Source organism: Neoarius graeffei, chromosome 3, assembly GCF_027579695.1.
Source record: "Neoarius graeffei isolate fNeoGra1 chromosome 3, fNeoGra1.pri, whole genome shotgun sequence".
Taxonomy (NCBI): Eukaryota; Metazoa; Chordata; class Actinopteri; order Siluriformes; family Ariidae; genus Neoarius; species Neoarius graeffei.
Genome location: NC_083571.1, coordinates 25,598,714 through 25,622,553, shown reverse-complemented (window position 1 = coordinate 25,622,553; position 23,840 = coordinate 25,598,714). Strand labels below are relative to the sequence as shown.

Here is a 23,840-nt window from a genome sequence, read left to right as displayed (position 1 = left end):
CTTCCACAAAATGGTGCATGAACATCTACTTAATTCAAATCCACTTCATTTTGCTTCTTGGTCTAGGGGAATGATTTTTGCTTTGGGTGCGAGTGGTCCCAGGTTCAAATCCCCAATGAGCCCAGATTTTGACATTGAAAAAAAATCTACCTTTGGGTGGAAAAAACTAATAGAACCCTGGGCATCAGGCGACTTGGTTCTCGCTTTACTGCTTTGTACTTGAAAGGTCCACAAAGGTTCAAATCCCAAATGATCCCTTTCTTTAGTGTCAGGATGACCAAGCAGTCTCAGGCACCAGACTCAAGGTTCAGTCCTTCCCGTTGATAAAGGAGGATTCTGGTCTCCAGATAGAGGTGTGAGTTTGAATCCAACTTCTGACCTGTGATTTAGGGAAAGCATGGACCCATGGCCTAAAGAAAGGCAGTTTGGGGACCAAAAGGTGCCCGGTTTGATTCCCTGGACCAGGAAAATATGTGGGTGGGGGGAGTGAATGAACATCCATGGCTGAAGTGCTCTATAAACCTAACTGCTACAGAGGTCAGATGGGTTAAATGTTGAGAAAGAATTTCACTGTGCTCTAATGTACATCTGATGAATAAAGACTCAAAATTACTACATTACAGAAAATCATCAGTCATGCGTTTTTAAAATTCATTTGTGTGGCATGTCTACTATACAAGTCCTTGCGTAAGTTTCTACTATGGAAACAATAATGTATTAGGACAAGCGTGTTAATATAAAATGTCATAGAAAATGAATCCACACCTCCACTGATCACTGACCAATCATGTTTGAGAATTTAAGTGTTATAGTATAACACTGAAAATACACTCGGTAGCCTGAACACAACAAGAAACGGTTAAAGCACTTTTAATAAAATGTGGAATGGATTTGTTGGGTGTTTTTAATATGTTTAAGCAGAGAAATATTATACATGCTACGTTATAGTTTGGAGCAGTGTTGCCAGATAATACAGGATTCCCCATGCTTGGGCTGCTGGGGTGATTTATCGACCTTACGATGTTGTGACTGGACACAAGGTTGGGTTTAAACCGTAGACAGGAGACAGGAAGTCGTGCATCCAGTCTGGCAGCCTTGTACTTCAGCAAAGACAAAAGGCTAATGGTAAACTGGTGCTCAGACAAAGCTGTGGTTTTAGAAAGGGAAGCGAATGCTGCCAAAATAAACAAAAAATAAGATTGGAAAACTTCCATTGTTTAAAAGAGTCATGAATATTAGATGTATAAAATTGTGAAGGTGTGATGATTGTATGCAAAATTAAGAATGCCCGATCAATAAGATTTGATGTTCAGATTAATCTGAAAGTCACGTTCATATGAATTGTGTTGATTTCCAACACTCCAATCTGCTTTGAAGCTTTTACGGAAGGAGTCTCCAGTGTCAGTGCTTTGAAAAAAAAAAAGACAAAAAAAGAGGCTGGTAAAGGTTCCTATAATGGAAGTGATAGCAGAAAGTAACTTGTTTCGCAAATGACAAGATTAACAAATAAAAGTATGACATTCTGTTCTTTAGTTAATAAAAATGTAATCATTGGAGGAATAAAACAGTTTGAGACATTCAGTTCCTGGAAAATAATCAACTTCAGGGTAATAAGAGTAACTCTTCTTTGTGTTGCGCCACATTGCATAATACCACTCCACTGAGTGTTTTATTCTTTACATCAAAAACAGTCTTTGCTAGAGAGGTTAGACCTTTGGAACCTACTGCACATGGAACATTTTATAAGAGCTTCTGTGAGGACAGGAAAACAGTAGTGAGTAGTGAGTAATGATTAGTGATTGGTGAGTAGTGATTAGTGAGTAATGAGTAGTTATTAGTGAGAAGTGATTGGCGAGTAGTTATTATTGACTGGTGATTGCTGAGTAGTGAGTAGTGAGTGATGATCATTGAATAGTGATTGGTGAGTAGGGATTAATGAGTAGTGATTTGCGAATAGTGATTAATGAGTAGTGATTAGTGAGCAATGAGTAGTTATTAGTGAGTAGTGATTTGTGAATAGTGATTGATAAATAGTGATTAGTGAGAAATGATTGTTATTAGTGAGTAGTGTTAAATGAGTAGTGATCTGTGTTTGGTGAGTTGTGGTTAGTGAATGGTGATTAATGAGTAGTGATTAGTGAGTAGCAATTAGTGAATAACACATAGTTGTTAGTGAATAGTGATTGCTAAGTAGTGATTAGTGAATGATGAGTAGTTATTGGTGAATAGTGATTGGTGATTAGAGATTAATGTATATTGATTAGTGATTGATGCATGGTGATTAGTTAACAATGGTTAGTGATTAATGACTAGTGATTTGTGAATAGTGACTCATGAGTAGGCCCTGCGATGACCTTGCGACTTGTCCAGGGTGTACCCCGCCTCTCGCCCATAGTCAGCTGCGATAGACTCCAGCTTGCCTGTGACCCTGCACAGGATAAGCGGCTACAGATAATGGATGGATGGATGGATGGATGGATGGATGGATTAATGAGTAATGATCAGTGACTAATGAATAGTTGTTAGTGTATAGTGATTGGTGAGTAGTGATTAGTGAGTAATGAGTAGTTATTAGTGAGTAGTGCTTGGTGAGTTATCAGTGAGTAGTGATTAGTGAGCAGTGATTGGTGAGTAGTGATTATTGAGTAGTGATTAGTGAGCAGTGATTGGTGAGTAGTGAGTAGGAATTAGTGGCACTTTTGTTTGAGCAGGCCTAGTCAGTGAAATAGACAGACTTCACTAATGTCCTCTTTAGATTCATTTCTCAAGAAACAATTGAATTGTTTTTTTTCCAAAACCTGCGTCACTTTCACTTTGATGCAGGTGAAGCTGGGTTTTTTTCTTCAGTCAATCAGAATACTCCTGATAGCTTGACCAAGCCTGAGGAATGTATGTGTGGCAGGTATGTGCTACAGAGACAGGTGTGTGCGCGTGTACTTTCACTCGGTCTTACTGATTTTCTTATTTCCTCCTTCCTGATTCACTTACTCAGCCACAGGTTTCTATTGCCGGTGTTTTATGTCTGGTTATGATTTATAGTCTGTTGTGCTGAATATACTAGTAGGAACTTTTATTAGAATGTCGATAGCAAGCTTCACCCCGGAGGGGGAGAAAAAAATATGAAACAAAGGCAATTTATCAGTCCTGTAAAAGCGGACCGGAGAAAACCCATCAGATGTTCCTGTAGCCATCTACAAATATATTTCACCAAAACGGCATGGAAATCATGGTTACTTTATAAGCTGGGTAAAACCTCGTTGATTAAGTGTGATTTCCTCACACAATGAGTTGAGGATAGCTGTGTGTCAGAGTAATCGATTCAGTTTGAAATCTAATATCAATATCCGCAATTCTTCTTTACATTTTTTTTTACTTATCATACATTTAAAATACTAAAATTTTACTGGTAAAAGAGAAACATTTCCAGAAAACCTGTCCATTTCAGAACTTGATCCAAAAGCCTGAAAGAACTAGTGAAAATGCTTCAATTTTGCATTCTTTTTCAAATTAAAATTAACCTCTTCAGGTCTAAGGTGCTGGGTGGGGTGGCTCGCCTAGACAGACACACCCAAAATTAATGAATCAAAAATAGTTCTACAATTATCAGGTCAGTATATGGATCTGTAAAACCTCAGAAAACATATTTCCAGTCTCAGTAATATTGTGACTGTTACTATTCCTGAGGCGGCATGGTGGTGTACTGGTTAGCACTGTCACCTCACAGCAAGAAGGTTCTGGGTTCGAACCCAGTGGCCGACGAGGGCCTTTCTGTGTGGAGTTTGCATGTTCTCCCCGTGTCTGCGTGGGTTTCCTCCCATAGTCCAAAGATATGCAGGTTAGGTTAATTGGTGGCTCTAAATTGACCATGAGTGTGAATGGTTGTTTGTGTTTCTATGTGTGTGTCAGCCCTGCAATGAGCTGGTGACTTGTCCAGGGTGTACCCTGCCTCTCGCCCATGGTCAGCTGGGATAGGCTCCAGCTTGCCCCCCGCAACCCCGCACGGGATAAGCGGTTACAGATAAAACAAACTATTCCTGGGTAATTTGTGATAAACCAAAGAATAAATTTACATTTTTTATCCTAGCATAAAGTTTATTCTCGAGTAGACAGTAGATAATGCCATGATAGTAATGAGCCCATGGACAAAGATGGCACCTTTTTCATTCAGCAGCTCCTCGATTACAAAAACATTGGGTTCCGCTCCTGCAGCCAAGAACAGGAATCTTAGAATCAAGAACAAGTTCATATTAAAGTGGCTGGTGAGTCTGGAACTACCACAAAGTACATAGATACTGCAAAAGTTTTAGTAAGTATAGAATTTATTTATTTATTTATTTATTTATTTATTTATTCCAGAAGTCGATTATAGTAACGTTCTGTTGGACCTTGTACCGGGTCTGTAGGATTTAAGAAATTAACGCAACAATTTTCCTTACAAATTATATTCCTGTCAGCATGTCAAGTGAGAAGTAAAATCTTTGAAATATTTACAAGAATTTAACAGTTTCTTAGTTTTTCCTCTTTTTTGCTTTCATGCCAGTGTGCACTCAAGCTAACATGGACTCCACAAATTTGTGCGAAAGTTGGATCCATTTTAGATCAAATCCATCGGAGTGTCGTCTGAACACATGCTTCGGTAGAAGAAATTAGACATGAGGACAATGTGACCTTTTCCAGACTTTTCCCAAAACAGTAAACATGATCACATCAATATCACAAATTTGCTTATATTTAAATACAGACCTAGAAATAATCCTGAATCCGGAATACTAAATATTCACAATATTGGATAAGATATGGGGGCGGCACAGTGGTGTAGTGGTTAGCGCTGTTGCCTCACACCAAGAAGGTCCGGGTTCGAGCCCCGTGGCCGGCGAGGGCCTTTCTGTGTGGAGTTTGCATGTTCTCCCCGTGTCCGCGTGGGTTTCCTCCGGGTGCTCCGGTTTCCCCCACAGTCCAAAGACATGCAGGTTAGGTTAACTGGTGACTCTAAATTGACCGTAAGTGTGAATGTGAGTGTGAATGGTTGTCTGTGTCAGCCCTGTGATGACCTGGCGACTTGTCCAGGGTGTAACCTGCCTTTCGCCCATAGTCATCTGGGATAGGCTCCAGCTTGCCTGCGACCCTGTAGAACAGGATAAAGCGGCTACAGATAATGAGATGAGATGAGATGGATAAGATGTTTACTTTCTGTCCTTAAAATATTTCAAAATATTACTGAAACCGTCCCCCCCCATACACAGTAGAGAATATCCAGGTCACGACACACACTGTACACAAGCACATACACAATGTACATTTCTCTCAGCCTAATTTTGCTGAGTAACTACTTAATTCGTTGCACAAGAAACACTTTGTAAACTTTGATGACTCTTTAGCCAAGGTCATAGTTTATCTATGGGGGAGAAAATGAGTGACTGAGGTGGAAAGCTAAATGTGTCGATCGTTTCTTTTGTTAATGTTTAGTCAGTTTTTGAGACAAAGTAGGTTGGAGGAATCAGCAGGAATCCAAAAGAAAGACTTTCAGATGTGACTTTGTAGCATTCATGCTTTTACAAAAGTGCGTTTTTGAAGATGGATTAATTATGTTTTGGTTGTCTGGAAACTTAACTGATTAGTCTAAAATCTAAAATGTGATAGCGCTAGTTAGCTAGTTTGCTAGTTAGGGGTATTAACCAGAATGAGTTGTTGTTATAATAATAATAATAATTATTATTATTATTATTAGGCGGCATGGTGGTGTAGTGGTTAGCGCTGTCGCCTCACAGCAAGAAGGTCCTGGGTTTGAGCCCAGCGGCTGGCGAGGGCCTTTCTGTGTGGAGTTTGCATGTTCTCCCCGTGTCTGCGTGGGTTTCCTCTGGGTGCTCTGGTTTCCCCCACAGTTCAAAGACATGCAGGTTAGGTTAACTGGTGACTCTAAATTGATTGTGAATGTGAATGGTTATTTGTCTCTGTGTCAGCCCTGCGATAACCTGGCAACTTGTCCAGGGTGTACCCCGCCTCTCGCTCATAGTCAGCTGTGATAGGCTCCAGAACAGGATAAGCAGCTACATATAATGGATGGATTATTATTATCATAGTTGTTAGCTAATGTTGCTCTGTGGCGCAGTCTAGCTAGCATCTTTATTTTCTAGTTGGTCTAGTTCTTTATTTTCTGGTTGGTCAGTATTATATGCTAACAAGCTCACTTCTAAGGCAGTGCTTCTCAAATACCCCTTTTCGACCAACAGTAAACGGGTTCTTGAACTGGTTACATTCAGGATTCTTTGAAGCTTGGTGCAAAACAAACCGGCCCACATTTTCACCATTTTTGCACAGAACTGTTGTCATCAAGGATGCATCATGAACCGAGGGTGTGGCATAATTCACAATGGCACTAAACAGTAGTAGCAGTATGGCAGAGCGCAGTGATTACCTCCAAGCTTTTGTTTTATTATTGCAAATATTTGTTTTTGGTCCCTTTTTTCTGAGGATGTATCCTTTTCCGTTGTGTTCTCCATTGGTGCACTGTTTCCCTCTCCAAACTAATGACACACCTGCTGATTTCATCACAGTTCGCACTGGAAACACCAGCTATCTGTTGGTTCCAGCTGGGAACCAACTTTTCAGTTTCTGAACCAATTTATTTTTGGTCAAAATGCTCTGAACGGGTCAAAATTTGCTGCGCAAACCAGAACGGAACCCCTTCCCTGTTGGTGGAAAAAGGGTAAAAGTGGTCTATGAAACAAAGCCATGACATTCTTTTTTTGTTTTCTTTCTCTTATTTTAAAAATTTATTCCAGTAGTAGAAACCACAATGTCGCTATCAAAGGTATTGTATTTAGGGGTCCAAGCACCAAGTCAACTCAGAACTAAAGTGTTTATGATTCCAAAAAATATAATTGCAAACTTTTAACAATAATTTTCATGAAATAAATCTACAGTACCAGTCAAAAGTTTGTACACCTCCACTCGTTCATAGGTTTTTCTGTATTTTGTATTTTCTACATTGTAGAACAGTACTGAAAACACCAAAACTATAAAATAACATCTGGAACATGTATGGAATTATGTGGTAAACAGAAAAGTGTTTAAAACCCCCCCACATTTTTGACATTTCAGATTCTTCAAAGTAGCCAGCGTTTACCTTGATGATGCTTTGCACACTATTGGCATTATCTTAACCAGCTTCACGAGGTAATCACCTGGAATACTTTTCAATTAACAGATGTGTCTTGTCAAAAGGTAATTAGTGGACAAGTTTCTTACCTTCTTAATGCTTGCTGTAACAAACAAAATATTAAGTTTAAACATTTTGTTAAGACACAATAGGGATTCATTTCTATTTGTGGTTGTTGTCCCCCAGGGAACTATGCATAAATAACGAATATGTCAGGATATATTTCCTAGTATAGATAACATAGTGTGATTTTAAGGTGGCAAGACTTATTTGAAAGGGGGCAGCTGCCACCCTGCGCTACCTGTGTGGCTACGCCTCTGGCTGTTTAACTGTTCACAATGAGTCTCACGTCAAAGAAGACGTCAACAAAATCACTCTTTAAACAATACCTCACAGTGACCTAGTGATAGAAGGGTTACACAAACTGTGCTTTTCCTTCATTGTAACACAGCTGACAAAATGGCAGCCTTCTGTTGGAATGAAGAAAAAATAATTTCCTAGAAATCTTGCATCATCTGGCGATCTTATATGGACATCTAGATTAGTGTTATCATATGTTTTAGAAGACAGAGTGTCCTTAATAAGTAGAGAGATAACTCAGTTTGACTGTTAACACGATCACTTATGAGGTCAAAGTTGTCTGCGAGGTTTAATCTTTATTTCCCTGTTAGAAAGATAGAGTGGTGCTTGAAAGTTTGTGAACCCTTTAGAATTTTCTATATTTCTGCATAAATATGACCTAAAACATCATCACATTTTCACACAAGTCCTAAAAGTAGATAAAGAGAACCCAGTTAAGCAAATGAGACAAAAATATTACAACTCCGATTCCAAAAACGTTGGCACAAAGTACAAATTGTAAATAAAAACAGAATGCAATAATTTACAAATCTCAAAAACTGATATTGTATTCACAGTAGAACATAGACAACATATCAAATGTTGAAAGTGAGACATTTTGAAATTTCATGCCAAATATTGGCTCATTTGAAATTTTATGACAGCAACACATCTCAAAAAAGTTGGGACAGGGGCAATAAGAGGCTGGAAAAGTTAAAGGTACAAAAAAGGAACAGCTGGAGGACCAAATTGCAACTCATTAGGTCAATTGGCAATAGGTCATTAACATGACTGGGTATAAAAAGAGCATCTTGGAGTGGCAGCGGCTCTCAGAAGTAAAGATGGGAAGAGGATCACCAATCCCCCTAATTCTGCGCCGACAAATAGTGGAGCAATATCAGAAAGGAGTCCGACAGTGTAAAATTGCAAAGAGTTTGAACATATCATCATCTACAGTGCATAATATCATCAAAAGATTCAGAGAATCTGGAAGAATCTCTGTGCATAAGGGTCAAGGCCGGAAAACCATACTGGGTGCCCGTGATCTTCGGGCCCTTAGACGGCACTGCATCACATACAGGCATGCTTCTGTATTGGAAATCACAAAATGGGCTCAGGAATATTTCCAGAGAACATTATCTGTGAACACAATTCACCGTGCCATCCGCCGTTGCCAGCTAAAACTCTATAGTTCAAAGAAAAAGCCGTATCTAAACATGATCCAGAAGCGCAGACATCTTCTCTGGGCCAAGGCTCATTTAAAATGGACTGTGGCAAAGTGGAAAACTGTTCTGTGGTCAGACAAATCAAAATGTGAAGTTCTTTATGGAAATCAGGGACGCCGTGTCATTCGGACTAAAGAGGAGAAGGACGACCCAAGTTGTTATCAGCGCTCAGTTCAGAAGCCTGCATCTCTGATGGTATGGGGTTGCATTAGTGTGTGTGTGTGGCATGGGCAGCTTACACATCTGGAAAGACACCATCAATGCTGAAAGGTATATCCAGGTTCTAGAGCAACATATGCTCCCATCCAGACAACGTCTCTTTCAGGGAAGACCTTGCATTTTCCAACATGACAATGCCAAACCACATACTGCATCAATTACAGCATCATGGCTACGTAGAAGAAGGGTCCGGGTACTGAACTGGCCAGCCTGCAGTCCAGATCTTTCACCCATACAAAACATTTGGCGCATCATAAAACGGAAGATACGACAAAAAAGACCTAAGACAGTTGAGCAACTAGAATCCTACATTAGACAAGAATGGGTTAACATTCCTATCCCTAAACTTGAGCATCTTGTCTCCTCAGTCCCCAGACGTTTACAGACTGTTGTAAAGAGAAAAGGGGATGTCTCACAGTGGTAAACATGGTCTTGTCCCAACTTTTTGAGATACGGTGTTGTCATGAAATTTAAAATCACCTATTTTTTCTCTTTAAATGATACATTTTCTCAATTTAAACATTTGATATGTCGTCTATGTTCTATTCTGAATAAAATATGGAATTTTGAAACTTCCACATCAATGCATTCTGTTTTTATTGACAATTTGTACTTTGTCCCAACTTTTTTGGAATCGGGGTTCTATACTTGGTCATTTATTTATTGAGGAAAATGATCCAATATTACATATCTGTGAGTGGCAAAAATATGTGAACCTCTAGGATTAGCAGTTAATTTGAAGGTGAAATTAGAGTCAGGTGTTTTCAGTTAATAGGATGACAATCAGGTGTGAGTGGGCACCCTGTTTTATTTAAAGAACAGGGATCTATCAAAGTCTGATCTTCACAGCACATGTTTGTGGAAGTGTATCATGGCACGAACAAAGGAGATTTCTAAGGACCTCAGATAAAGCATTGTTGATGCTCATCAGGCTGGAAAAGGTTACAAAACCATCTCTAAAGAGTTTGGACTCCACCAATCCACAGTCAAACAGATTGTGTACAAATGGAGGAAATTCAAGACCATTATTACCCTCCCCAGGAGTGGTCGACCAACAAAGATCACTCTAAGAGAAAGGCCTGTAATAGTCGGTGAGGTCACAGAGGACCCCAGGGTAACTTCTAAGCAACTGAAGGCCTCTCTCACATTGGCTAACGTTAATGTTCATGAGTCCACCATCAGGAGAACACTGAGCAACAATGGTGTGCATGGCAGGATTGCAAGGAGAAAGCCACTGCTCTCCAAAAAGAACATTGCTGCTCGTCTGCAGTTTGCTAAAGATCACGTGGACAAGCCAGAAGGCTATTGGAAAAATGTTTTGTGGACAGATGAGACCAAAATAGAACTTTCTGGTTTAAACTTTTTGGCATTATGTTTGGAGAAAGGAAAACACTGCATTCCAGCATAAGAACCTTATCCCATCTGTGAAACATGGTGGTGGTAGTATCATGGTTTGGGCCTGTTTTGCTGCATCTGGGCCAGGATGGCTTGCCATCATTGATGAAACAATGAATTCTGAATTATGCCAGCGAATTCCAAGGGAAAATGTCAGGACATCTGTCCATGAACTGAATCTCAAGAGAAGGTGGGTCATGCAGCAAGACAACAACCCTAAGCACACAAGTCATTCTACCAAAGAATGGTTAAAGAAGAATAAAGTTAATGTTTTGGAATGGCCAAGTCAAAGTCCTGACCTTAATCCAATGGAAATGTTGTGGAAGGACCTGAAGCGAGCAGTTCATGTGAGGAAACCCACCAACATCCCAGATTTGAAGTTGTTCTGTATGGAGAAATGGGCTAAAACTCCTCCAAGCCGGTGTGCAGGACTGATCAACAGTTACTGGAAACGTTTAGTTGCAGTTATTGCTGCACAAGGGGGTCACACCAGATACTGAAAGCAAAGGTTCACATACTTTTGCCACTCACAGATATGTAATATTGGATCATTTTCCTCAATAAATAAATGACCAAGTATAATATTTTTGTCTCATTTGTTTAACCGGGTTCTCTTTATCTACTTTTAGGACTTGTGTGAAAATCTGATGATGTTTTAGGTCATATTTATGCAGAAATATAGAAAATTCTAAAGGGTTCACAAACTTTCAAGCACCACTGTAGTTCTGAATGGAGAAAAGTGAAGTGTGTAGTACAGGTGTGTGTGTGTGTGTGTGTGAGAGAGAGAGAGAGAGAGAGAGAGAGAGAGAGAGAGACTTATCACTGATGTGATTAACCCAGCTGCTTTCAGACACTCATTATGAGCATGAAGGAGTTGTTCTCTTATTGCTCCATAGATTATAGATCACGAGTCTCTTGACCTTTGACCTTGTGAAGAGAGTTGAACAAAACCTGAATGTTATGTCTCTGTCTCTCTTTCTGTCTTTCTGTCACCTTTGTTTGTCTGTCTGTCTGCCTGTCTCTTCATCTCTCTCATCTCTTACTGACTGTCTGTCTGTCTCTCTGTCTCTAATCCTCTCTCTCTCTCTCTCTCTCTCGCTCTGTGCCGCCTTTTGATCCTGAAAGCCCACCACATCCTTCTCCCCTTCACTTTTCCATGTGCAGTGGTGTGTGTGTGTGTGTGTGTGTGTGTGTGTGTGTGTGTGTGTGTGTGTGTGTGTGCGTGATTTTAAGTCCTTTCTTTTGTTTCTTTTGCCCTCTTAGCTACTCTATACACTGTGCTGTTTGTTCAGGATAAGTATGACAAGGGCATTATATTCACTTTTACACACACACACACACACACACACACACACACACACACACACACACACACACTCGCTCTCTGGGACATAGTGTTATCTGCACTGTTATCACATGAGAGCAAAAACACACACACACGCACACACACACACACACACACACACACACACACACACACACACACACACACACACAGCGAGTGAAAAAATACCCACATTTGATATGTTAGTAATGAATGGAAAAAGTTCTACACCCACACACTGCTAACACACACATACACATGAGAAATGTCAATGTTTTCTCTGATTAATTTTCTAAGTCACAGAGCAGTTCTGTGTGCGTGTGTGTGTGTGTGTGTGTGTGTGTGCGCAAGAGAGAGAGTGTGTTTTGTTATGTCAGTCGTTCAAAAGTGAGAATAAGCTTGAATAAGTGATATGACAGCATTATTGTGATTAGTGTGAATAATGAGTGATATGAGGGTATTGTTGTGATTAGTCTGAATGAGTGATATGACAGTGTTATTGTGATTAGTGCGAATAATGAGTGATATGACAATATTATTGTGATTAGTGTGAAAATGAGCAATATGACAACTTGTTGTGATTAGTGTGAATGAGTATACGACATTGTTGTTGTGATTAGTGTGAATAATGATCTATATGGCAATATTATTGTGATTAGTGTGGATAGTAAGTGATGACTGCTGTTGTGATTCATGTGAATAATGAGTGATATGACAGTATTGTTGTGATCCGTGTGAATAATGAGTGATATGACAGTATTGTTGTGATTAGTGTGAATAATGAGTGATATGACAGTATTGTGATTAGTGTGAATAATAAATGATATGACTACTGCTGTGATTAGTGTGAATCATGAGCGGTATACCTCTATTGTTGTGATTAGTGTAAATAATGAGTGATGTGGCAGTGTTATTGTGATTAGTGTGAATAATGAGTGATATGACACTATTATTGTGATTAGTGTGAATAACGAGCGATATGGCAATATTATTGTGATTAGTGTTAATAATGAGTGGTATAAGACTATTGTGATTAGTGTGAATAACGAGTGATGTGACAGTGTTATTGTGTTTAGTGTGAATAATGAGTGTCATGGCAATATTATTGTGATTAGTGTGAATAATGAGTGATATGTCTGCTGTTGTGATTAGTGTGAATAACAAGTGGTATAAGACTGTTGTGATTAGTGTGAATAATGAGTGATGTGACAGTGGTATTGTGTTTAGTGTGAATAATGAGCAATATGACAATATTATTGTGATTAGTGTGAATAATGAGTGATGTGACACTACTATTGTGATTAGTATGAATAATTAGTGATATGGCTCTGCTGTTGTGAACAGTGTGAATAATGAGTGATATAACAACTGTTGTGATTAGTGTGAATAATAAGTGCTATGACTGCTGTTGTGATTAGTGTGAATGATTAGTGATATGAAAGTTATTGTGATTATTGTGAATAATGAGTGATATGACTGCTGTTGTGATTAGTGTGAATAATAAGTGATGTGACACTACCGTTGTGATTAGTATGAATAATTAGTAATATGGCACTGCTGTTGTGATCAGTGCGAATAATTAGTAATATTACTACTGTTGTGATTAGTGTGAATAATGCGTGATGTGACAGTGTTATTGTGTTTAGTTTGAATAATAAGCGATATGGCAATATTATTGTGATTAGTGGGAATAATGAGTAATATGTCTGGTGTTGTGATTAATGTGAATAATGAGTGATATGTCTGCTGTTGTGATTAATGTGAATAATGAGTGATATCACTCTGCTGTTGTGATTAGTGTGGATAACGAGTGATGTGACACTACTATTGTGATTAGTATAAATAATTAGTGATATGGCTCTGCTGTTGTGATCAGTGTGAATAATGAGTGACATGACTACCGTTGGCGGCACGGTGGTGTAGTGGTTAGCGCTGTCGCCTCACAGCAAGAAGGTCCTGGGTTCGAGCCCCGTGGCCGGCGAGGGCCTTTCTGTGTGGAGTTTGCATGTTCTCCCCGTGTCCGCGTGGGTTTCCTCCGGGTGCTCCGGTTTCCCCCACAGTCCAAAGACATGCAGGTTAGGTTAACTGGTGACTCTAAATTGACCGTAGGTGTGAATGTGAGTGTGAATGGTTGTCTGTGTCTATGTGTCAGCCCTGTGATGACCTGGCGACTTGTCCAGGGTGTACCCCGCCTTTCGCCCGTAGTCAGCTGGGATGGGCTCCAGTTTGCCTGCGACCCTGTAGAAGGATAGAGCGGCTACAGATAATGAGATGAGATGACTACCGTTGTGATTAGTATGAAAAATTAGTGATATGAAAGTGTTATTGTGATTAGTCTGAATAATGAGTGCTATGACCTGCTGTTGTGATTAGTGTGAATAATTAGTGATATGACTGTGTTATTGTGATTAGTGTGACCCTGAGTGTCTCAGTCATAGAGACTGCAGTGTCTGACGATGTGTTTGCTTCTGTTCACTTCCTATCAGTGATGTTGAGCTGGAGGTCAGCATTGCTCTGCACTTTTATTTCTCTTTTTTTCATTAGTATAGATCCAGCTACATAAAATTTGTGGCTTACAAAACTCTGAATAAGCAACTGACATGACTGAAATGTGACAACACTGACCACTTACTGTTTAACCGTTACTGGCTCATTCAAGTCTACTGACACTTCACATTATCACGACTGAGTTTGGCACAGAGAATTAACACCGTCCGACGTCTCTAACCCTGTAGCTAGTGTCTGACCCGATGACCTGCTTTCAGCTAATTACACAAATACATGTGATGGGATATTTATGTGTAGAAACCAGTTTTCTACACCATGTGTAGAAAACTGAATTATTACAACTTATTTTTTCATGCATTGTCCTACATTTCTTCTTTTCTGAATATTCGGTTTGGTTCTGAATCAGATGATGGTCATGTGATCAAGACAAAGCTGATGCGTACATTTGTATCCGTGCCTCTATGTAGTTATCATTTTCATCTGCAGAAAGTCAAAGACCAGGTTATTGTGTCAATCAGTGTCTCAGATAAGCACATGGTCATAAACTCATCACACACTGCAGTGTGTATCACTCGTTCTAAAGTTAATTACCCTTTAACTGCATAGTACTAAAGCAATAACGAGTCCCAACTTCATGATACATCATGTGATCCGGCTACAAAACCCGAGCACTGCACACACATATACTGTACAATGGTACTTTTCGACTCTGTGCGTGTGTGTGTGTGTGTGTGTGTGTGTGTGTTCCTGTGAGGGGGAAAATAAAGAATGAATTACAATTCAGCAGAAACGAGGAGGTCGGAGCAAAGAAGAGGTTATGTGCTGGAAGGATATGAAGGATTTGTGTGTGTGTGTGTGTGTGTGTGTGTGTGGTGCTGTGTGAGCACACACGTATATGTCTGTATTTTCTGGAAATGAAACTGTTAAGGTCCCAGTTCCGTTAAAAGGCACAAGGAACAGCTGGAAGTGAAAGAGAGAGAGAGAGAGAGAGAGAGAGAGAGTTCAATCATTTTACAGCCTCCATTTCTCACTGAATCTCAAGCAAAAATTGACCTTTGCGTGTGTGAGTGAGTGAGTGAGAGAGAGAGAGAGAGAGAGAGAGAGAGAGAGAGAGAGAGAAACCTGAGGCGGCAGCAGCAGGTGGATGATTAACTTACACAAATCACTGCCTACTTGCACATGATCACACACACATACATTTGTCACACTATACTATTAGGACCTTCCACTAACATAGTATTAATGCAGCTAATTAATTTAATGCTACACCTAAAGCTAACGCCAAACTTAACCTCAGTAACCAAAATTAAACATTTTTGGCACTTTTACTTTTTAAATAAAAGCTGTACTTTTTTGGGGGGGGGGGATTTTGCCTTATGAGGACCAGACAAATGTCACCACAAAGTCAAAACTGAAAAATGATAACAACAGGAACTAACTCGTCTTTCAGATGTTCAACATAAATAAAAATAAAAAATAAAAAAGAAGTTTGCCTGGAGGGCCTAACCAAATGTCCCCACAAGGATAGGAATGTCTGACAGTTTTGACCTTGTGGGAACATTTGGTCCCCACTAAGATATCAAAAACATACACACAAACAAGAGGGGGGGTGGGGGGTATTGAAAAGTCCATTCTTGGAGGAAATATTTCAGCCGATTCCAGGTCCTCACTAAGCCTCTCCCCACTTCACACACACACACACACACACACACACACACACACACACACAACATTTTTTTAATTACTTTTATTACTCATCCTTTGTTTGTGAGTTAATTTTATGCACCGAAACATTTGACCCCTGAATTCAGGGAGTGGTGACATTTTAAGTAACGTCTTCAGACTAGCAGGAACGGGGACTATGACTTGTCTATCCATCAGTTGCCTCGTGATTGGCTGGTCCCTTACTCTTCCTGTTTCTGCTTGGCCTTGAGCCATGATACTGCTTTGCTTTTGTGTGTGTGTGTGTGTGTGTGTGTGTGTGTGTGTGTGTGTGTGTGTGTGTGTGTGTGTGTGTGGATGAGGAAGTGTGTGTATGAGTGTTGGGTTAGTTCTGCTGACTTGCCTATTATTCAGTCATCATGCTCAGTCACATGCTTTTACAGTGCACCTCTCGGAGCAGACGATGATACTTGCAGGTACTAATTGTGTGTGTGTGTGTGTGTGTGTGTGTGTGTGTGTGTGTGTGTGTGTGTCATATACATATGAGCAGTTGAGTTCTTGTAAACCTGGAACGATTACTTATTGCTGACCTTTACACTATTGCTTTTACACTTTATACTTCTGATGTCACGATGGAGAAGTGTGTGTGTGTGTGTGTGTGTGTGTGTGTGTGTGTGTGCGCACGCGCTTGAGAACAAACAGTGTTTTAATGTGCTTCTACATTTATTCCATGTTAAAATATGTGTGGGCCATTGGGTAAGCCCATTGCATTTATATAACCATGGCGCGATTACTAAGCAACCTTAATCTCCACGCTCAGAGATGTCAGTATCCAGCTCACTGATAAATCTCGGCAAACACTTACAACAAATACTAAACTTACAGTTAATACTAACCTGCTGAACAGTGTGAATTCTTTTCAGTGACAGAAATCATTCAACTGACTAATAAGTGGAATTTAGAAAGTTAACCCTGACCTTTGGACATTTTTCTATTTTCTGCTGCTGTGTCAGGAGAAATCCAGACCAGGGGATTTGGGTATTTGGGGGATTTTTTCCGTTCTGAAGAATGCAGGTCCATGCAGCTTAGCCGGCGTTATTAGGTGGCTTTAATTTGAGAACAGGATTTAAGATTTTTTTTTGTTTCGTTTCATGAATGTGTGTCTGTGTGCAGTGGTAAGAGGCCAAGAGAAGGAGTTTCATTATATTATAGCTGTGAATGACCAAGCTGTTGATTTATGAAACCGTTTTATGAGTGTGGAATAAGCAGGTAGTGAAGAAACGAGTTAAAGTACTGCTACTGTGGTAATAATTCACTTCAGTAAAAGTTAAAGTAGTAATCCAGAAAATTACTCAAGGAAGAGCAAACAAGTCTGGTAATAACTGGAATTACTCTATAACTGACACAAGAATCGGAAAAATCCTGTATTTTCTTTTCTGTTCTCATGTTAACCTAGCGGTGGTACGGTGGTGTAGTGGTTAGCGCTGTCGCCTCACAGCAAGAAGGTCCTGGGTTCGAGCCCCGTGGCCAGCGAGGGCCTTTCTGTGTGGAGTTTGCATGTTCTCCCCGTGTCCGCGTGGGTTTCCTCCGGGTGCTCTGGTTTCCCCCACAGTCCAAAGACATGCAGGTTAGGTTAACTGGTGACTAAATTGACTGTAGGTGTGAACAGGGCCGCTGACAGCCTTGGCTGGGCCCGGGACAAAATGCTCTGAATGGCCCCCCCCCGGGTCAACCCACACACACACCCACCTCTCTTATCCCAGTCTCTACTCACGCGATTGGGGTGCTCTTGAAGGAGCAGCGATGGACGGGGGATTTCGGGCAGGGCTGGGGGCGAACATAGTATACTGTGCGTGCGTACTGTCCAGTGTGAAAAGCAGAGAAGAACACACCGCTCGAGAAACGGCAGGATATGATTGCGGGCTAATGTGAATATTCTTAGCTTCAGTCAGATATATGAAACACAATGTTATTAAGCCGTTGTGGTTATGAAATGATTCAATGCCCTGTGCGTTTGATATGGTGTTCAGTGTGACTTGCTCTCCCCTCGTTTGTAACATGAATTGCGTGCCGCGCGTGCCTTGGTTGGGGTTACTTTACGGGGCTGGAAAAAGTTGGCTGTGTCTTACCTGGCTCAGCTGCCCCACTGCCTTTGCTAGTACCTGCTGCATCATCCGAATCTTTTTTAAAATATTTATGCAGTGAGCCCCTGAGTCTCTTGGTTTCTTCCTCTCTTTTTCTCTTTTCTTTTCTGTGCTCCTGACTTGTGCATGTTGGCAAATGGCACGCACGCTGATTGTCGAAGTGCTATGATCGAACGATGTCGTTTTTTTCCCCTTAATCAAAGAGTCAGACCAAACCATTTTTGCATTAGGGGTGGTAGGGGGTTCTTGATGCCTTTTTCAAAGACAATAAAGGCAAAAGATCTAGAAATCATTTATTGAATGCAAATATAGCACATTTCTCCCCCAAATCAACACATTTTGAAATTAAATAAAATAATCGCAACTTCATGAGATCCCAGTTCTGGGCCCTCCCCATTCCTGGGCCCGGGACAACATACCCGTTTGTCCCCCCCTGTCGGCGGGCCTGGGTGTGAATGTGAGTGTGAATGGTTGTCTGTGTCTATGTGTCAGCCCTGTGATGACCTGGCGACTTGTCCAGGGTGTACCCCGCCTTTCGCCCATAGTCAGCTGGGATAGGCTCCAGCTTGCCTGCGACCCTGTAGAACAGGATAAAGCAGCTACAGATAATGAGATGAGATGAGATGTTAACCCTGCAAGTGAGCTATACAGAAGTAAACATCACCTCCATTATCAATAGTATATAAAGGAAAGTAATGTTACCTGGTGAGCGACCATTGACAACTATTCTTGTTGTTTCACTAGTATGCTAGGTTCGCTAGCTAGCTAGCTAGCTCATGTTACGCTACACAGTTAGCTTAGAAGTGATCCCGAGCATTACCTATATGTAACAGAAAATCGCTACCGGACATCAAAGTGACATCTTAACTTTAATACAAAGCTTTAATTCTGTAAAACATAAAACCGATACCGTCAAACATCCCACACATACTGAAGATACCTGAATTCTGTCTTATTAACGTCAAGAAAGAGAAAAAGAGCTTCTGATGAGGGAACGACTGATTGCTCTAGTGTAAAAAGAATCGAACACTTCAGACCATCATGTTATATGTTACATGTTACATGTCAATCCTGAGATTGAGATGCTGACCTCTTCTGCTCCTCGGACCTGCCTGATCCGTCCTGATGCCCTGTGTCTTGTTGGAGTCTCATCGCATCGCTCCTGTGGAGGACGGCCCCATGTGGACAGTTGAAAGTCACACCTGGAGGATGCTCTGGACTCTTACAGTAATGCTTTTATGGCTGAGGACTACAGTTGACTTGCTAACTTTAGGACTGCAGTTGTCATGAACAGTTTTGCACTCAAGTTTCCATCAATGAAGAGTTTATAACATCAACGAAACTGACTTCATGTTAAAACTGTTAATATTATAGTCATGTTGTCTGTTGTTGCCCAAATGAGGATGGGTTCCCTTTTGAGTCTGGTTCCTCTCGAGGTTTCTTCCTCATGTCGTCTGAGGGAGATTTTCCTTGCCACCGTTGCCACAGGCTTGCTCATTGGGGATAGATTACGGATAAAATTAGCTCATGTTTTAAGTCGTTCAAATTCTGTAAAGCTACTTTGCGACAATGATTATTGTTAAAAGCGCTATACAAATAAACTTGACTTGACATGTTATAGGAAAATAATAAATTCGGGTGATAACAGTAACTGTAAGATACTAACCAAATGCTCCTCTTTCATCAGACTCCAGCTCTGATTGGAAGCTTGTGTCAGAATGACAGCAGAAGACTCCGCCTCTGCCGTCACCATGAGTAACTCTAGTCCCTCCTCCAAATCTAACCCTGCCAACAACCACCCGATCCTCCATGGATCCATTCCAGATGGTGTTGCTGGAGCCCCTAACGAAGCAGCCCTCTTGGCTCTGATGGAGCGCACAGGTTACAAGATGGTTCAAGAGAATGGACAACGCAAATATGGTCCACCCCCTGGCTGGCAAGGCCCCTCCCCTCCACGTGGCTGTGAGATCTTTGTGGGCAAGATCCCACGTGATGTTTATGAAGATGAGTTGGTGCCAGTGTTTGAGTCAGTGGGCAGGATTTATGAGATGCGCCTGATGATGGACTTTGATGGCAAAAACCGTGGCTATGCCTTTGTCATGTACACGCAGAAGCACGAGGCCAAACGTGCCGTGAGAGAGCTAAACAACTATGAAGTGCGCCCTGGACGATTGCTGGGGGTCTGCTCAAGTGTAGACAACTGCCGCCTGTTTATTGGTGGAATTCCCAAGACCAAGAAGCGAGAGGAGATTCTGGAGGAAGTCTCCAAAGTGACAGAAGGGGTGCTGGATGTGATTGTTTATGCGAGTGCTGCGGACAAAATGAAGAATCGTGGCTTTGCCTTTGTCGAGTATGAGTCCCATCGTGCAGCTGCCATGGCCAGGAGGAAACTCATGCCTGGGCGTATCCAGGTAAGACACCATGTGTGCAAACCTGCTCTTGAAGACTTCTGATAATATACGTGTCTCCAGTCAGTTAGTGACTCCAGTTTTTTACAATAGACTCTAGTGATTAAGGTTTTAAATGATGCCAGTCAAATGGGTCTGGTGTCTCTGGGGTCTGAGGGTGGTATACACTGAAAGACAGATCATTACCCAAAGGATGTCTCTTTAAAAGTACCAGAGTGCTTTTTATGACTTTAACCTTTTTTGTATGACTATTTTGTATGTGCAGCTTTGGGGTCACCAAATTGCTGTCGACTGGGCGGAACCAGAAATTGATGTCGACGAGGACATCATGGAAACGGTGAAGATCCTGTACGTGCGCAACTTGATGATTGAGACCAGTGAAGAGAGCCTCCGCAAGATCTTCAGCCAGTTCAACCCGGGCTGTGTTGAACGAGTGAAGAAGATCCGTGACTACGCCTTTGTGCACTTTACCAGCCGGGACGATGCGGTGGTGGCTATGGACAACCTGAACGGTACAGAAATCGAGGGGTCATGCATTGAGGTGACGTTGGCCAAGCCTGTAGACAAGGAGCAGTACACTCGCTACCAGAAAGCATCCAAGGGAACCATGACCAGTAGTGACAGTACTCAGCAAAATTATGTGTATCAATGTGATCCCTACACCCTTGCCTACTATGGCTATCCTTACAACACTCTCATTGGACCCAACCGCGACTACTTCATTAAAGGTTAGAGGCATTTCATTGTTCTCTTAATTCTTTCTTAAAGTGTAGAGAACTGATTCATCAGGATCATCATGAACATTTTTTTTTTTACTCGCACCTATTGTGGCACTAATGCCGTACCATTTTACAACGATCACTCAGTAACTTTAGTCACTTTGCCTATTGCTCAATGACTCAAGTATCATAAGGTTTCAAAGGTTTATGCTGTTACTGAGCTTCCTGTGTCTGGCAGTTTGACCCCACCAGTACTCAACCAGCCTATATTTGCAGAAAATGTCATGAGTAATTATAGCACGTTACCAAATGACCTTTCCTTGTACAGGTTCCTTGTCAGGTTTTGAACTAATTTGTGAAGTGCATGACTGCACTTTAGTAATAAATCTCGTTACAGTGTCTTGCAAAAGTATTCATCTCCCTTTGTGTTTGTCCTGTTTTGTCACATTACAAGCTGGAATTAAAATGGATTTTTGGGGGGTTAGCACCATTTGATTTACACAACATGCCAACAACTTTAACAGAGAAAATTGTTATTTTATTGTGACACAAACAATAATTAAGATGAAAAAAATCCCAGAAATCTGGAGTGTGCATAGGCATCCCCCCAAAATAAATAAATAAATAAATAAAATAAAAAATTTCAATACATTGTAGAGCCACCTTTTGCTGCAATTCCAGCTGCAAGTCTCTTAGGGTATGTCTCTATTAGCTTAGCACATCTAGCCACTGGGATTTTTGCCCATTCCTCAAGGCAAAGCTGCTCCAACTCCTTCAAGTTAGATGGGTTGTGTTGGTGTACAGCAGTCTTCAGTTATGCTACAGATTCTCAACTATATTGAGATCTGGACTTTGACTAGACCATTCCAAGATATTTAAATGTTTCCCTTTAAACTACTCCATTGTAGCTTTAGCAGTATGTTTAGGGTCATTGTCCTGCTGGAACGTGAACCTTCATCCCAGTCTCAAACCTTTCGCCAACTCAAACAGGTTTTCCTCCAGAATTGCCCTGTATTTAGTGCCATCCATCTTTCCTTCAGTCCTGACCAGCTTTCCTGTCCCTGCAGATGAAAAACATCCCCACAGCATGATGCTGCCACCACCATGCTTCACTGTAGGAATGGTGTTCTCAGGTTTGTGCCACATTTCCCATGATTGCCAAAAAGATCAATTTTAGTCTCATTTGACCAGAGAATCTTCTTCCATGTGTTCGGGGAGTCTGCCACATGCTGTTGGGCAAACTCCAAACGTGTTTTCTTAAGCAATGACTTTTTTCTGGCCACTCTTCCATAAAGCCCCACTCTGTGGAGTGTACAGCTTAAAGTGGTCCTATGGACAGATATTCCCATCTCCGCTGTGGATCTTTGCAGCTCCTTCAGTGTTCTCTTTGTTGTCTTTGTTGCATCTCTGATTAATGCCCTCCTTGTCCGGTCTGTGAGTTTTGGTGGGCGGCCTTCTCTTGTCAGGTTTGTAGTGGTGCCATATTCTTTCCATTTTGCTATAATGGATTTAATGGTGCTCTGTGGGATATTTAAAGTTTGGGATATTTTTTACAACCCAACCCTGATCTATACTTCTCCACAACTTTGTCTCTGACCTGTTTGGAGGCTCCTTGGTTTTCATGTTGCTTGCTTAGTAGTGTTGCAGAGTCAGGGTCCTTCCAGAACAGGTTGATTTATACAGACATCATGTGACAGATCATGTGACACTTTGATTGCACACAGGTGGATCTTAATCAACTAATTATGTGACTTATGAAGTAAATTGGTTGGACCCGCTCTTATTTAGGGGTTTCATACGAAAGGGGGTGAATATTTACGCACACTCCAGATTTCTGTTTTTTCATCTTCATTATTGTTTCACAATAAAACAGCAATTTGCGCCTTTAAAGGTGGTCGGCATGTTGTGTAAATCAAATGGTGCTAACCCTCCAAAAATCCATTTTAATTCCAGCTTGTACTGCAACAAAAGAGGACAAACACCAAGGGGGATGAATACTTTTGCGAGACACTGTATGTGACTATTCACCATTATTCAAAGTGGCGTAACATGTTAGCATGTTTCAGGGGCATGTTCCTTTAAGAAAATCTCAAGTCTGGTTGAGTATAATTGGTTTTAGACATCCTTTGTTACACAGAGCTAATGAACAGCCATGAGCCTGAGACAGTATGATCATGAATCTGGTTCTCGGGGGGAAATCTGTACTATTAAAGCATTTCCGGATACTAATCACAAATTATTGACTCCCATGTTATTGTTGTTTTTTGTTTTTGTTTTGTAAGATCTTTTATCTGTTGGGCTGAGCAAATACCTTGATTTCACACCAAAGTGCATTTCCTCAATCTTTGATGCCATTCTCCATGTGAATGAAAATCAAATCTCACTCATATCATGTAACAATTTAACACATATTCAGCTACACCTCCTATTCACCTTTTATCATTCCTCTTCAGTGAGTGCTTTATTCTGGTCTGGAACACGGTACCCTCCCACTTACTCTGACACAGGATTGTACCAAAAATAAAATAAAAAATACAGCGAGGTACAGCTTATAAAATCAAACAGAGTTTTGTAGAATTAATTAAAATACAAAGATTGACAAAAGTAGAATGTATCACATTAAACGAAAACATAACGGGGCCCAAGACGAGTTATAAGAATAGAATTTAAATGCACCTTATAGGGCCCGTGATGTCGCTGTCTTTTGTTTTGTGTCAGAAACAAACAGCGCCCTCTA

General features: G+C 40.9%; 1 protein-coding gene across 5 annotated transcripts in view; it reads left to right on the top strand.

Moving 5' to 3' along the window:
* The window catches only part of rbm47 (RNA binding motif protein 47), a 63,458-nt gene that overhangs the window by 26,559 nt on the left and 13,059 nt on the right, over positions 1–23,840 (top strand). For 4 of the 5 annotated variants that reach the window (XM_060916552.1, XM_060916555.1, XM_060916549.1 and 1 more), the window contains exons 2-3: positions 19,664–20,387; positions 20,650–21,112. In XM_060916552.1, the coding sequence (XP_060772535.1) occupies positions 19,695–20,387; positions 20,650–21,112 (1,156 nt within the window). In that variant the 5' untranslated portion in view covers positions 19,664–19,694. Of the gene's footprint in view, positions 1–16,249; positions 16,309–19,663; positions 20,388–20,649; positions 21,113–23,840 lie in introns of those variants that run through there. The other variant, XM_060916551.1, reaches the window with a different exon arrangement.